Below are 16,890 nucleotides of genomic sequence, written 5' to 3' on the forward strand. Positions count from 1 at the left end.
AGCGGAAAACAGGACAATTCACATCTACCAAGAAGGAACTGTGATCAAATATTATGTGGTGACATAATCAAACTTGTCTTCTGGCCTCTGTCTGTGTTTATTTATTGTTAGCTTGTGTTAACTAGTTTCGTACTACTATAACTGATTCTTCTATTGCCGTCAAACATTCGTCTCCATGGCGCTGAAACAAAACGGTCAAGAAATAAACTTCTCATTCGCTCTAATGACGAATTTGTTGCGTCAACTCCGTCATCTATTCTTCAACTCTAAGACCCTCCTACTCTGCATCGGCGGTAATCATTCAAATATGCACCTAATTGTGTTATTTATGGGAATTAAATTTTAACTTGACTCTTTCTCCCCGAACTATTTTCAGCTTTGTCTGTAAGCTACACCATTGTGGAATTCTCGGTGTTGTCATCTATGATGGATTACTGGAAATATTCAAAGGTGGAGGAGGATCTACGAAAATCTGCTATCTTAACAAATCTACAAGATGGTCTATCGTCTGTCCTTTCCATTTTTGCTTCTTTAATTTCCGAATCATATACGGGTCCCTTGACTATGATCACAATTTGCGCTGCAGCTGCCATCGAGGTAATATATACACACATATATAATTTTTTATGGCTACCTTGAAATCAACACTTGACAAAACAAAAAACTCTTAATCTAATGGCAGGGTTTAATGCTACTATGGACATCGGATTCTTCAGTATCTGGTGCGCTATATGCAGCTATATTGTTTCTTGCATTAGGGAAAAGTGGTCAAACGCTTTTAGGAAGTTTTCTTAAAAATAAGGTGGAAGAGATACTTGAAGAAAGAGAAAAAAGTGAAATAAAGGATGGAAGCATAGAAAAACAAAATGAGCAAGACCTCATATGTACAATTCTTACAAATACGTGGTTGTTAGTTCCGTTGGTTGTTGGATACGTGGTAATAGTGTTTGCTGACTTTGCCGATCAAGATTACTATTATCTCTTCAGATCCTCTGCAATTCTCATGGGAGGGTGCTATCTTTTGTTCCTCTTTGGTAGGACGAAGTATAGTCACGAACAATTACTTGATGAAAGCAATCTAGGGAAGATCTTTAGAATCTGCAAAGCAGCTTGTGAAAGACGAAGATCAGATTATCCAACGTCTCCGAATTGCTATTACTGGAAGGGTAATGTGCGGACCAATTTATGTTATGACCACGATAATGGACTGAGATTAAAGCCACGAGTTCCACGGCTATTCAGGTGGTTGGACAAAGCAGCTATACTTAATCAAAAAGATTCTAAATATCCTGAGGTGAGTCCTGACACGCAAGAAAGGAATGGGAAGGTTTGCACAGTAGAGGAGGTGAGGGAAGTGAAGAGCTTTGTTCCTATGATATACCTCTGCTTTACCTTCTTTGCTTACAGTTTACTCGTGGCTACTGGGAACACTTTTTTTGTTGCACAAGCAAGCAACATGAAACCTACCAAAGGTTATGATATCTCTAAACTCTTTTTGATCAAAACCGGTATGAGAAAAGTGTCGCAATTCATCTTCTTTTGGATTGTGAATGGCTTGCGTAGTATGAGAACTGCAGGCTTTACGTCGAAAAGATTCACAGTAACGACTTCGATTATAAGCATTGGTTTTGGCATGGTGTGTGCCGTAATTTGCTGCGTCGTAGCGTGGAAAGTCGAGTTACAGAGATTGTCTTTGACAAAATATGGACAGGAAGAACTGAAAAGCCCAACCAGAGCCTTAGTTCCGCAGTTTATATTGTTGGGAATGACGGAGGCACTTGTTGAGGGGGGTTTAAAGCTTTTATATGTTGCCCACGTAGAAAAAGCACTGTGGAGTTTTACTGATTCGTATACTGAATTACTGAATGGTATTGGCAAACTCCTCTTTTTTCCACTGGTCGTAACTTTCAGTGGCAGCTGGTTCAAGGAGAGTATCGATAATTCCCATGTAGATAGATTCTATCTAATGTTGGGAATATTGAACGCTGCCCTGCTTCAAATTTTTGCTTACTACTCTTTCAACTACACATACAAGGAGATATGTCCCAAGGATGACCACGCTGATCAACCAGAGGTTTGCAATCAAGGTAATAATATATATATATATATATATATATATATATATATATATACACACACACATTATTTTCCTTTCCTTTGAATATTTTGGTTTCTTTTACAATATTTCTGCCCTACGTGAATAATTTGACCAATTATGTCAAGTAAAACCAAAATGAACTAGATAATTACAATAAAAATATCTCGGTAATTATTGAAAAAAAAATCTATCGATAATTACACGAAAAATTGATTGATAATTACATAAAAACACATTCATCACTGCTCGTGACATAGTCTCCTTTGATTTTCTTATTCTAACCTAGACTAGTATTATTCTAGAAAACAAAGATATAAAACTGTGAAGAAAAATTCTAACCAAGTCTATTCTAACCTATGTCTCTTTTTAATTTCTTTTTTCATGCACGAGTAGGATGATTTCTTCTATATATATTCTTTAATTTGACATCTTTAGATGTCTTTCTCAATTTTTTCTTTGATGGAACACTTCATCTTCTGGTTCTCAAGATTTACTATATCAAGTTTAATAATCTTTACACAATCACATTCACTTCAGTTTACAAGCATGTTCTTCCCTTCTTTTATTTTTTCTTTTTTTGGTTTTTTCTTTTTTTGGTTTTTTTCTTTTATTTAAATCGTTGTAGAAAACTAACAATAAATGCTATTATAGTATTTCCAAATTCTTTAGCAAAGGTTAGTCATTGTGGAATATTTTTCTTGACATGAGTTTGAAAAGAGAAGGATGATGAACTTCGAAAATAAAGTTTGTAATAGTTAAATAAAGGGTACTTTTGAAATATTAATATAAACTTATTTGGTTAATATAATGGGAGCACGGTCATACCAACCTTTCTTGTCATAACCCACTATTAAGTGGAATATATATATTGTAATCACGTGCACTCCTTTATTAACATTCCTTCATTACGTGGTTTAAAATTGAAATATGCAATTTTCCTATAATGATATAACTTGTATTAAATATTAATTAGTAGTACAAAACAAGCTTTTTAAATATATTATTTTGAGCTTTCTAATTGTGTTTTATAAAAGAATTAGATTTAATAGACTTAAATTTTAACTCTACTATAAATCTAACAGACTTAGATTTTCTGTCCAAAATTGTAAATCTAATCATATATTTTATTGGTACATCTCCAGTAACCAATTACCGTAGTCAAGCACCACAAAATAGATCTTTCTTATATGTAAAAAATGGAGAAAGACTTATTGTTGTATTTTTGGATTAGACGAAGAAGAAGACCAACTGTGAAGAAAAAAGTTGTGATTTAAGTTAAAAATAAAATATAATTTTAGGTTTGTTAGAAAACATAACATATAAAAAATTTAATTCTATTTATATTCTAACAAGCTTAAAATATAAATTTAAGTATGTTATGTGATTAACAAATTTAAAATATGAGTTTTTATAATAAAAATGTCACCAAACATTTATTAAGTTTAGTATTTTTGGAACAGACTTAAATTGAAATACTTATAAAGTTATTTTTTTCCTAGTGAATCATACTTAAATAATGAATCATAAATGTAGACTTTTATTGTTAAATTAGTTTACATCTAAATATCCTTTTCATTTTAAAAATAACAGTTATCATAATTTTGTTTTATCAACAGTTGATGAAGAAAACTTTGAAGGCCATGTTAAAGTAAATGTTGAAGAAAACAAAGAAGACCAGGTTGAACAAAATGTTGACGAACATGATAAAGAAAACTATCATTCCACACTGTTTTGTATTATGAATAATATATCTGATTATTTTTGACATTATTGTTGATTATTAATTGTGAAATTACGTTATAGAAGGTGATGAGTAAAGCCTATAACCATTTTCTTGCACAATGGTTAAGCATACACACCCATTGTTTTTACAACATTATTGAAATTTGATTCTATAAGTTCAATATCTCATTTTTTTTTCTGTTTCTTGTGTACTTTTCTTTCTAGTTTTGCTTGTTCACTATATATTTCTTCTTCACCATGGTGTTTGTATTTGTAGATATGTTGAGGAATATGATCCTTGAGTCTCTTTATTTATGAATATTCGAAACCTCTTTTTCATTCTTTATCTCATAAAGGAATGTTCTAATTTCTATCTCTATTTCCATCTTTCTTTGTTATATTATTTTTTTAATATCTTTCCCTGATTGATTCCATTATTTGCTTCCATATTTATATTTCTTTCTTCTTTTGTGTCTTCGTAATATTTAACCGTTTGTAGTCTTTCAATATTGACACTTAATTACTAAAAAATAGGTTTTTTATATATGTTATTTCGGGTTTTTTTAAGTATGTTTTACAACAAACTTATATTCGATAGATTTAAATTTTAAGTCTGTTGACCAACAGACTTAGATCTTTGTACAATTGTATATAAAAAATTTGCTATTTTTTAAATTTTATTGAGTTAAATATGTTTTTAGTCTCTAAACTATCAAGCGATTTTGGGTTTCATCCATCTTCAAAAGGTTTGTTCATTTTAGTCCTTTTAGTTTTGAAACTCTTATGTTTAGTCCTTAAAATTGAACGACGTTAAGTTTTCTTTGATGTGGCAAACGACGAGCCACGTGCGATGCCACATTCCCTCATTATTGTGTGCCACGTTGCTTTTCTTTTTAAAAATCAGATTAAGTGATTGCCACATTTTGGTTTCTGAAATCATATTAGGGTTCTTAACTTATTTTTTTTTCAATTGGGGAAAAGTAGTTTTACTCAAACAAAGTAGTTTTACTCAAAGCAAAGCAATGAGTTTAAGCAAGGTGATCGTTGCGTTGGTCCTTGTGGTGGTCGTGAAAGAAATGGTGGTTGTGAACACAAACAATGGTTACCCCAATCTCAATTCAAAAATTTCAATTTCACAGAAATAAGAACTCGATAAACAAACAACAAAACTCTATTCGAACCCCAAACTTAACCACATAAATCCAAGACCTACAAGAAAGAACAGAGGAATAACCTAAAATTTTCCTAACTCACCAAACCCCCAAATTCCCAAAATTCCCAATTCGCGACTCTCCTCTACTTCACGCTGCAAGACCACCACGCTACGAACCAAAACGGAGAAAAGGAAGGAAAAGAAATCTCTCCATAGCACCGTGAGCAAGTTCCATGGCGGAAGAGGAAGAGAAACTCTCCCGGAGTTGTGTGATGAAGAACTCTGCTTAGATGGCGCCTCAACCTTGCCGACGCAATCGGAGAAGCCGGAGTCCCTCGCGGAGGCGTCTACGCTGCAAAACGTCCTTGCCGCATCTCGCTGCGTCTCGGCGCCAACGAAGGCGAGATCATGCTTGAGCCGCTGCCTCCCACAGTGTCGCCATCGCTGCTCCACCGGCTACGCTCTCGTCGCACTATCGCTTTGTCATTGCCGCGCTGTCGCCGCGCCATAGATGTTTTCCCCAACGATGGGTGGTCCGCGAAAGTGTAGATGGAAAAGCTCGAAGCTTGTGGTTAGGATGCGAAAGAAGAACCCAATTTTCTTTTTAGGGTTCACTTTCACGAGAAAGAAAAGAAAACTTAGGAAAGTTTTCTCGTTAGGGTAATTGGGTGAAGAAAAAGAAACATATGATGCTTAGAATTAATGCTTCAGAAACCAAAACGTGGCACACAGTAATGAGAGAAGGTGACATCACACGTGGCTCACTGATACGCTACTGTTGAAGCTATCAAATTAATACTACTTTTCAAGGCAACTTCAGTATTGCTAAGTAGTATTCAAGAAAGTAGATAGGGTTAAAGTAACCCTGAGTCGTCTCCCAACAAATACGTAATTGTTTTTCAATATTTGAATCTTATGAATGTTATGCAATGCTCAAGAATAAAAGTGAGAAAATATGCTAATGAAGTTAATGTTTGGAGAATGTTTGAAGAACAAATAGGAAACTTAGAAACAATTATGATGAAATAGGCTAATTCCACTGCTTTTCCAAAATAGATTCATCATTGGTTATCCACAAATAATTGTTCAATTGATTATTGTTCAAGTTTCAAATTAATTAAAGTACATTCTTAATTAATTTGAGGGCGATCATGCAGTTAACCAAAGTAGATTCTCAATCAAATGCAAGACTTTTCTAGATTATTCATAATGAATTCAACTGAAGTACATTCTCAATCAAATTCTATTGTGTTTAATGAAGTCTATTCTTAAATCTTCTAACCAAATTAAAAGCTAATTAATCAAAGTAAATTATCAATTAATTATAGTTGAAATTATTACCACCAATCAAAGTACATTCTCATTTGATAGCAAAAACTCATTTAATCATATGAAAGTTGCTAACTTCAATCAAAGTAGATTCTCAATCAAGCCTACAAACCCTTGAACTCATATGATTAATATGCATGTAGATTCAAACACATTATGATACAAAAATCATTGCTTTTAATATGATTGAGAGATGAAAGACATAGAAAGAGAGCAACTCAAATCAATAATCAAAAGAAACAATTGCATTAATTCAACTTAACCTTAGAATCCATAATGAAATTATAGTGGAATAGCCCTAGAAGCTTAGCCCTCCATGGTTGGAGTAGAATACATGGAAAAATAAAAGTGAGAGGAGTGGTGGATGAATGAGTTATGCCTCCCCTGGGTCTCTTTATATAGGCTTGATTGGGCTTGGACTCTGGATCTTCTATTGATAAGATCTTTTATCTTATATCTAATATCTTTCAAATATTCAACATATTTAATCAGTTTTTGAGAATATTTGATAATATCTTTTCTAGATTCAAAAAGATTTGGCAAATATTATCTTTTGATTTTTATTGATATAGTTAAATAAGGTAATTATTTAACAATATCAAATAAAATATCTTAAGATATATTTTCTCCAAATTATCTTTTAAAATATCTAGCAGATTTAAACTTGCCCAAAATTACATTTCAACCCTTTTTATTTCATTCAAAATTGCACAAAAGTCCAGAAATTTGGTTTAATTGCACTTTAGTCATCTCTTTCTTTTCAAAATTGCATAGGAACCCTGCATTGACCAGATTGGACCAGCTTTGACCATTTAATTTCATGCTTTAAATAAATAAAATTCTAACTTCAATTGCACAAATAAACATTAGAACATCCAAAATAATTTATGCAACTAAGAATCACATTTTAAGCATCTTTAATTCCCAAACCCAATAAATCCAATTGTCACAAATTAACTTTAAATCCATCATTTAAGCACAAGAATCTCATCAAAATTTGAATTTTAAAACATAAATGTGGGCATAAATATGCACTCATCACACCCTTACACTTATCCTTTTGCACTCTTGGGCAAAATTGATTAATTTCAAGACTTTGTTCTCGGTCATTTATTTCCATATTTGCATTTGGATCAAAAGAATGAATAACACCGGACATAGATCAATCATCTAGAGATCACTTTGCATGGACATGCAAATGAAATCACTTTATTCTTCACACATGAGTTAGCCTTTTTGAATTCCCAAGAAAATCAAATATGAAAGATAACACTTAAGTCAAAATGTATTTATTTCTCCATCTCTCAAGTGTTTTTGGCTTCTGTTTACGCTTAAAATACTCATGAAAGAGTAATTACACTTTATTTCAAAAACAACTTTATTTCTTGCTCTTTTAAGGAAGATTTACTTTTCTTTCTCTTTCTTTTTCTTTTGCCCTTTTTTTCCCTTTTTCAAAACTCCAACTTTTCATCCTCCTTTTTGCCCTTTTTATTATTTTTTGGGTGAGGCACTCACCCACACACTTATTCATCACTTACTTCTAACAAAATCCATTACTCCTTCTTCTTTCCTAAGGTAAGGAACATATGATTTTTCTTCTTTTCTCATTTGACAATGACTTAAAATAAGGAAAATAGTCTTAAGGCTCAAAGGGTTTTCCAATGGATTAATGTTAGGCAAGTTTATTTGGCCAAGTAGCTAAAACAAGAAATGCCTCAATCATATCAAATCGTGCATATTCACCTCAGTTGCACAACACAGAATCAAGTTAAATATTAGAGTATCAACAAAACATGGGCAAATCACTCAAGAAAAATAGGTATGGTACATGGTGGTCCATCCTTAACATTAAGCTCAAAACTCACATGGTTCAAATTTCTTTCACAAAAGATTAATCAAGAAATTCTCAAGTCAACTCAATCAGCAAATCATAGAAGCAATCCACTCATATCAACATAACTCATCGTTTCTCTTGAATTCATGATCATCCTAGTTACTGATTCAAACTCTCAAATTCATTGCAAATATTTATTTTAAAAAAACAAAACAAAATAGGGAACAAAGTTAATTGTTTCCCCACACCCCCACACATAAACTATGCATTATCCTCAATGTATGCTTTATATATAGAGTGCAAAGAAAAAGTATGAGGGTACTTACCTCCTTCATGGTGGAAGGAATGCTAGTAGGACTTCATCGGAAAAGTCATCTAGCATCGGAATGCTATCTTTTCCCTTTTCAATCCTACTAAGATGGTCAACTACTAAATTATGTGCCCCACTTTTATCCTGAATAGGAGTCAACTTGTCCTTCTCGTTCTTGACCGTTGTGATTCCATATTTCTTGGGAACCACATGTATAAGGCTCACCCAAGTCTTGTCAGAATTGGGGTATATAATACCTGTTTGTAGCAACTTGGTGTCCTTTTTCTTTACAACCTCCATCAGCTGAGGATTCAGTCTTCTTTGAGGTTGTCTCACTGGTTTAGCATCCTTCTCCAAAAGTATTTTATGCATGCAAAAAAGAAGGGCCAATACCAGGAACCATGGCAGCCTGCAAGAGGCGACGACGCAATGGCCTACGAAGTGGCAATTACTGCACACGAGACCTTGGACACAAAGACGGGAAGATCTCGCACGACGACACTAGTACAAAAATAGCGTATAACGTCACACGTTTAACGTCCAACCACTGAATAACCAACGTTAAAATTGAGCGGTGACATTTTTGTAAATAAATGCAATTATTAAACGTCGTTTAGAATTGTAATTCGACGTAAAATGATATAAAACGTCGAATGACTTTTAAATTCGACGTCAAAAGGTTAGTGAATTCAATAAAAATTTGAGCGGGAGATTGAAAATTCATTCACTTTATCTTAGCGTGCGATACCCTCTTCTCTTCTCAAACTTTTCTCGAACGAAGTTTGACGAGCATCACATGTAATTTTTCTTTCATTTGATACAAATGCATGTTAATGAATTACTTTATGTATGATTTTTGTTTGTTTTAACCGATTATTTGCATGCTCTTGTCTTTCAAAGGCGCATTTTGCTTTCTTCCTCACTGTGACGAAACTTTATTCCGACGAACTCACCTTTTGAAGGCTATTTTTCATTTTCGTTTTCGTTTTGAAGAACTTGTTTGTTGGTTTTTTTGTTAAACTTGTTTGTTGTTGCTGTTTAGTTGAACTTGTTTGTTGTTGTTGTTGTTTGATTGAACTTGATTGTTGTTGGTTATTATTGTTTCTTGTTGATACTACATTACACGTTCATAGTTCATGCTTTATAAAATACCAAACACTAAAATTTGTTGTTTTTATGCTTTTTCAGGTCTCGTAGAGTTGTAAAAAAGGATCAAAATTAATTATAAAAAACAAAAAAAATTGATTAACGTCGAATATTGACAAAATTCGACGTTAAGTTAACGTCGTGTATCAACAAAATTTGACGTTAATTTAACGTCGAGTTTTTTAAATTCGACGTAAATTTAACGTCTCATGATATGACGTCGTTCGCGAATTCGCCGTTAAAAGCCCAAAATATTCGGCGTTGTATGCGATTTTTGTACTAGTGAGATGAAGACGAGCAGATCTCTCCACCTATAAACGAAGTTGAAAGGCGCGAGCAAGTATGGGAGATACATGACTAGGGACATGTGTTCGTTGGAGTTGGACATGAAAAAGTATGGAGAAAAGAAGAAATTTCTCAAGGTAGAAGAAAATAAAGAAAGAAGTCTTCTGTTTTGAATAGAAGAAGAAAGAGAACCACGCAAAAGTTTTCATTTAGCTTACACCTAGATTTAAGATTCTCCACCACCTCCGCGTACTCGAACACAGCCCCTTCCGAAACCCTAACCACTCCCTCAAGCCCAATCTTGCGCCCGAACTACAACAGATTCCCCTTGGCGTCGCCTTCAGAATCTCCCGCGCCAGATCCAACGCCGTTCTTCCACGGTCTTCTGCCACCTCAGGATCCGCGCCCAAATCTAGCAACACATTCGCAACACCGAGTCGCACGTACCCCGCCGCCATGTGCAGTGCAGCGAGATCGCCGTTGCGGTCACAATGGTCCAGGTTCGCGCCGGCTTCCACCAGCAGCTTCATGCACAGTCTCGAGCCAAGTCTGGCTACGAAGAGGAGCGCAGTACGACCTTCGGCGTCCACAGCATCGACATCACGGCCGACGCCTCCCTCTACTTTCTTCCTCCACGTGTCTGTCACTTTTATCATTTCTCACCCCATTTCGGTTCTTGACAATGAGATCAAACTCGTAGGAGTGTACCACTACTACTCTTTTTCTCCTCCTTTAGATTTATCATTATTAGAAAAAAAGGGAAAATAGAGAAAGGGGTATTGTTATATTTAACATAATTTTTGGTTACCGGTTGGTGAGATCAGAGAAGAAAATGGCACCACCATTGTTCAATTGGGGGGTGAAGGACACCCACAGGGGAACCCTTGTGGTGGTGAAGATGAAGAACCCAAATTGGCCGGTTGTGGAACTGGAAGATCCCGAAGAAGATCACTTAATGACACCAACTTCTCGCACGAGTGTTTCACGAGATAAAGGAAAAGGAAGAGGCAAAAATGTGAAACAACTCACATGGGTTCTTCTGCTCAAAGCACATCCCGCCGTCGGTTGCCTGACCTCCCTGGCGCCAACATTGATGGGGTTTGGGGTTATTTGCTAGTACTTTTATGTCCTGAGATAATCTGACATATGTGGATGGATGTGGCTAGTTGAGGATCGAATTTAAACACACTAATCAAGTTTGTTTTCATCTTCCCACTGTCCAAATTGAAACATGTTGTTCAATATAGGTTTATTAAGTTTATTGTTAATACTCCAACCACATTTGAGGTTTCCAATCATGAATTTTTGATGGCACAACCAACATGGAATGAAGATTGTGTTAATCTGTTGTTTATTTATATTGTAGATTTCAAGATCCATTGGTGATGCCTACCTAAAGAAGGTAGAGTTTAATAGAGCACCATTATTGTCAAAATTTCGACTCCCAGAACCCTTTGAGCAGCCAATCCTTAAAGCTGAACCAGCAATACTAGTACAAAAATTGTGTCCTCAAGAAGAAGTTGACATTGTCTAAAGTTGTCCATGCAATGTAGGATTCTAATTTACTTAAGTTTCCTTTACATATATAACTGTCATCTTTGGTATAAAAATGTATTGAACAAATTATTGTGATATAGGGAGTGGCAAAGAAACTTGTGAAAACAAAACTTTGTGAAGCTGCGAAGAAAGGAGAAACAAGATACTTAGACTTGAAAAAGATTGACAAAGGGGTGAGGAGACATTTCCACGATGACATCACTGTTATAGTTTTGTATCTTGATTCAAAATTTTTGGCTCGTGCCAATTCTCGTGTACCCTTGGTTTCTATCAAAGGAGGTGGTGAAAATGGTTGTTGTTTAAGGAAGTATTTGGGGTTTGAAGAGAATTTAGTTTTGAAGTGTGAATGAGAAGCTGGTTTGGGGACGAAAATAACTTCCATTAATAATCTGGTGTAATGGTTTTGCTATGGTGTGTTTGGAAGGGTTGAAGATGAACATGTGGCAGTAGGAGTGACAGTGGCAGAGTGAAATGGGGCTTGTTTGGGGACTTAATAGATAAGGAACCACATCCATGTTGTGGCTGCCATTGGATTTCAACAAATCATAACTGCGAAACTGGAAAAGTCCTAGATACTGTCTCGATTCAAAGAGAACCGAGGCGAAAAGTCCTTTTAAAAAGAATAAAAAAATGAAAATGCTACTGCTTCGGTTACCTTTGAACCGAGGCAAAAAGTCTATCCCTTTTGCCTCGGTCCACAACCAAGGCAAAAAGGGGTAGACTTTTTGCCTCGCCTGTATATGTGTAGGTTTCAGAACCGCTACCTATGTGCGAAAATAACCGCTGTCGTTTCCCTTGACTGCACTAGTGTCTAGTTTTTGTGCTTAGCATTTAAATTTTCTTCTTGTGTTTTTGTCCTATGTTTCTTAACCTAGTTTCTTTGTTGTTTTAATCTTTTTCCCTTAGACGATCACCTATGGCTTTTAGACATGTTCTTTTTCAATAGAGTTTTATCTTATTGTTTCAGACCTTTTGTTTCTATTCTATCTTTGTGAGATTGTGATCTCATTGGCCCTTCTTGGTTCATGGCTTAGTGTTTTTCTATCCTCGTTTAGGGTAATTTTTCCAGTTCAGAGTTGGTTTCTCTAGCCTAGATGTTCTTTCCTAATGATTGATGGTTGTTTTCTATCTTAGGACTTATCTTCTAGCTTACGGCTTTTCTATCTTAGTGTTAGACTAAAGGCTGGTTTCCTAATTTAGGTTGGGTTTCCTATCTAAGGTTGGTTTCCTAACTTATGTTGAGGTGTTTCTAGTTGTTCCATCTTGGTGTTGAGCTAAAATTGGTTTCCTATCTTAAGTTAGGGTTTTTCTAGCCTAAGGTTGGTTTTCTAGTTTATGGTTTTCTATCGGAGTGTACTAAAGATTGGTTTCCTCTCCTAAGATTGATTTAAGTTTTTTTCTAGGTAGAGTTAACTTTCCATACAGAGAGACTTCTTCATTTATGTTATTTAGTTAAACTTCAAAACTAAGACCAAGGTTTCTACTAGACGAGCTTGTCTTGTAATACCTTGACAATTCTCCTCGTACTTGTCTTGTAACGAACTTGTCGTACCTTGACAGTTACAGTATCAGATCTTATAATAACCACAACAAATCCAAGATCGAATACATTCATTTTAACCCATTCAATTAAATCATCGCGTGAGGAAAATATTTGATCAATGTTAAAATTATTTGTATAATCACCTTCAACAACTTCATTTATGAAAGAAAAATATTCAGACACAAAGCTCAATGTTTTTTTAGAATCAATTAATTGAAATTAATAATTATTCATCTTATAATATTAATCACAACATATAGAATAATCCTATTTATCCCTCAATATTCCTGTATCTAATAATAATAACATCACAAATTCAAAATTAAATAATATATAAAAATCAACAACACATTAAAAATTAAATAATAAATAAAAAACAACAACACACATTAAAAATTAAATAATAAACATAATAAAAATTAAGCAATAAATAAAAAAATCTACATATTTTAAAAAATTTATAATAAAAAATTAACATATTAAAAATTAAATAATAAATTAAAAATACAAAGACATATTAAAAATTAACTAATAAAATAAAAAAAACCAACACATTAAAAATGATATAATAAAAAAATAATTAAAAAATAATAATTTTAAAAAATTAAAATAACTTATTAAAATATATTTCGAAATATATGTTTTTCTTAATTGGATTTCGACAGTTGATTAATTTTTAATTGACTTTTTCGAAAGTTAATTAAGGAAGTAATTTATTTTGAAATATGTATCTTTTTTAATAAGTTTCAAAAATTAATTAAAAACTCATGGATTGTTGAGAACCGATTAAGAAAGAAATATATTTTGAAATCATTTTAAAATATTCTTTTTCTTTAACTTATTTTCAAAATTTGACAAACTCTTGAGCAATTTTCGAAAAGTTAAGAATCCTCAAGTTTTCTAAAACTTTCACTTATCATCAATGACGAACAACTTGTACGAACCACCAGGGATAGAGATCACCATCACGAACCACGATCAGCCAGAGACCACCACAAACACATCAAACACATGGAGTGTAGTACCACAAAAATGCAACAGGATCAACGACAGAATGAATAAAGTGAACGGAAGTGAAAGTAAACTAGAAAAGAGGATACTGTAATATAAAAGAAATTTTATTTTAAGGCGGTGAAATCCGATTAAAATTGAATGTTAACTATAAAGATGTGAAAACGGGTCGTCCGATCCAACACCACTCGGCCCATTAAGGATTGGTCATTTAGTGAGCCAATCCAACCCGGTTTATTTATTAGCGAGTCAGAAAAATTCGAACCTGACTCGACCCATCACGGTTGGTGGGTAAACGGGTTGGCTCATTGACTCACTTAATTACAATTTCTTTTAAATAAAAAAAATTACAAACTTTCTATAATACAAATCTAAACAAATTTCATTTCCAAATTTCACTTCCAACATGGGTATTTAATTAATTTTGAAAATAAGAAACTTAAATAATTTTTTCATGCAAAAACAAAATAATAAATATTTTTTTATAAAATTAAAATTAATTTTTAATAAAATAAAATTAGGTAGGTGGGTTGGTGGGCCAACCCGGCCCACTACGAGTTCAATCCGCATGAGCCGGATTTAAACAAGCCGAGTTGAAATCTGACCCGCATAAAAAAAATACAATTTTTTCTAACCCAACCCAGCTCAAACCCGTAATGGGCCAGATTGGCTCGCGGATTGTTACCCATTTGACAACTCTAACTAACTACTTATAAAATATATTTTTTTAATGCTAACTACTTGTGAAATATATATTTTTTAATTAAAAGAGTATATTAATAATTTTAGAAGTACAGAAGTAGTTCTAGAGTGACAAGACGTGCATGAGGCACCGACTCGATCTCTACCTTTGCAATTGAATTTTCTGAAGCATTGGAGAGTGACAAGACGTGCTTCCGACACTAGAGTAAATATCCCTCGGTTTTCACCCATAGCATTGATTAGTCTTATTATTATTATTTTTTTAATGACATTAATTACAGCGATAACATTATTCCCTATTCACGATCCAAGTTCGGTTTATTGATAATTTTTAAGCCGAAAAGCTAAATCCATCCAATCCAAATCCAATGACGCTCAACTCTTCATTGTTTGTTCTTTCTTTCCACGTTTTAAATGCGAATTGAAATTTTGTTTTGTTTTGTTTTCTATTTGTGACAGTGAAAAGGTGCATGAGTCACTCAATCCTCCAAGTACTTGTAGCTATTGGACGAAATTAATTATACCTTTTTTCATATATCCACAAGCAAAACAAATATTAAAATAAGTAATATAATAAATCAATTAAAGTAAATCTTATTCTCCTTTTTAAAAATCCAAGCATTTACTATAAAGAACAGTAAATAGTACATAAGTGTGGTGGGTAAAGTAAAAATACTCTAGCTTTTGTTTGTTTTCTAACACTACTAATATACTACTATATTATTTGGTTACAACCATTGAACCCTTTCAGAGAGAAGTGAAGATATTTTTTCTTCGTATGCTTTCCCCATTTCCTTGTCCGTGCCATTTTACTCTGTTTTCTTCAGTAGACTACACCGTCATGCATATTTTAAACCAAGTTTAGCAACATTCAGTTTTTTTCTGTGTTTTTCCTCTCTTCATAACTTTCAGTTTATTGCTTACGATTAGGAACAGTGACAAGTAAAGACACATCATAATTCTTGATCATCCAATTCCAATAACACAGGTATATGTTTTGTTGCTTTCTCTATACCTTATATCAATGTCTACCTATATAGCCTCTTTCTTACTTGAGATTCTAAGAAATTTTTTTGGAGGAAATGTTTCCTGCAATAACAAAGTTTAACACTGCCGCAGCTTCGAACAAGTAAAAAAAGGAGTACTTGCTCTGGTGAAAACTAAGATTCCTCGTTCTGAGTTTGTCGTACACACTGAAGGTATGAGATCCTTATAACACCCTTCCCAATTGCTTGCAGTGCTTTAATGATCCATTTTCTGAAATGAATACACGAAAGAAATATATTTGGTAGATGCTAAGCATTAGAAATAGGTACAGATGCACACTTCATTATACATGTAAGTGTTTATCTTCTCTACTATTATTGTATATTTGATTAGGTTTACTTAACTACATGATTTATAATGAGTAGTTTATTATAACTGTTTGTTGATCGTTTATATATATTAAGGATGGAAAACAGTTTAACACTCATTCTTTGTATCCAAAAATTAATCCACAATCAAGAAAAATAAAAAATTAAATTCATCGATTTAATTTTAATAAGGATTAATGATTTATTAATTATTAAATATTTTCCAAAATTTCATTGATTCTTTTATTAAAATTTAATGAATCAAAATTAAGTCAAGTTTATAATAATTAAATAAGTTTTAGTCCTCAAAAACCAACGGCGTTAAATTTTCAGTGAACTAGTTAACGGTGTGTCACGTTTCATTTTCAGTGAATTAGCTAACGGTGTGTCACGTTTCATGCCACGTTAGAAATTGAATATCTCAAATTTAACTGAAAATGCTTTGATCATTTTCTCTTCCTTACTTCTGCAAAATCTCGCACCAACACCTTTCCCATCCATACAGTCCTTCTTCCTCTCTCCGCCTCCGACACCACCACCTCCACCCGGCCTTCCACCTTGACCCCGTCGCCTTCTTCCGTCTTTCAAAAAAGCCTCTCATCCTCGTTCTGAAATGGTTTTGAAAAACTTTTTAAGATATTGACCCTTCCTTGAAGTGTTATGAAAAAATAATGTTCTTATTTAAATGTTGAATACAATTGATTTAGGAGTCAAGATTAATAAAGATTATCAATAACAAGATAAAAGAAATAGAGAAAGAGCGAGATCACACAATAATTTATATAACTCTAGATTACAAGTAATCCTTCATCCAATCTATTAAACCTTAAAATAATTGAAATTCT

The 16,890-nt window shown here is 33.5% G+C and overlaps 1 protein-coding gene across 1 annotated transcript; it reads left to right on the forward strand.

Annotated features, from left to right (window-relative positions):
• Positions 1–223: 223 nt before the first annotated feature.
• Positions 224–5,484, forward strand: LOC108346687 (protein NRT1/ PTR FAMILY 5.4). The gene is made up of 4 exons (XM_052868144.1): positions 224–293; positions 377–597; positions 683–2,074; positions 5,134–5,484. Exons 1-4 carry the CDS (start codon positions 224–226, stop codon positions 5,482–5,484), a joined length of 2,034 nt encoding a protein of 677 aa, XP_052724104.1.
• The last annotated feature ends 11,406 nt before the right edge of the window (positions 5,485–16,890 follow it).

Source organism: Vigna angularis, chromosome 9 (assembly GCF_016808095.1).
Source record: "Vigna angularis cultivar LongXiaoDou No.4 chromosome 9, ASM1680809v1, whole genome shotgun sequence".
NCBI lineage: Eukaryota > Viridiplantae > Streptophyta > Magnoliopsida > Fabales > Fabaceae > Vigna > Vigna angularis.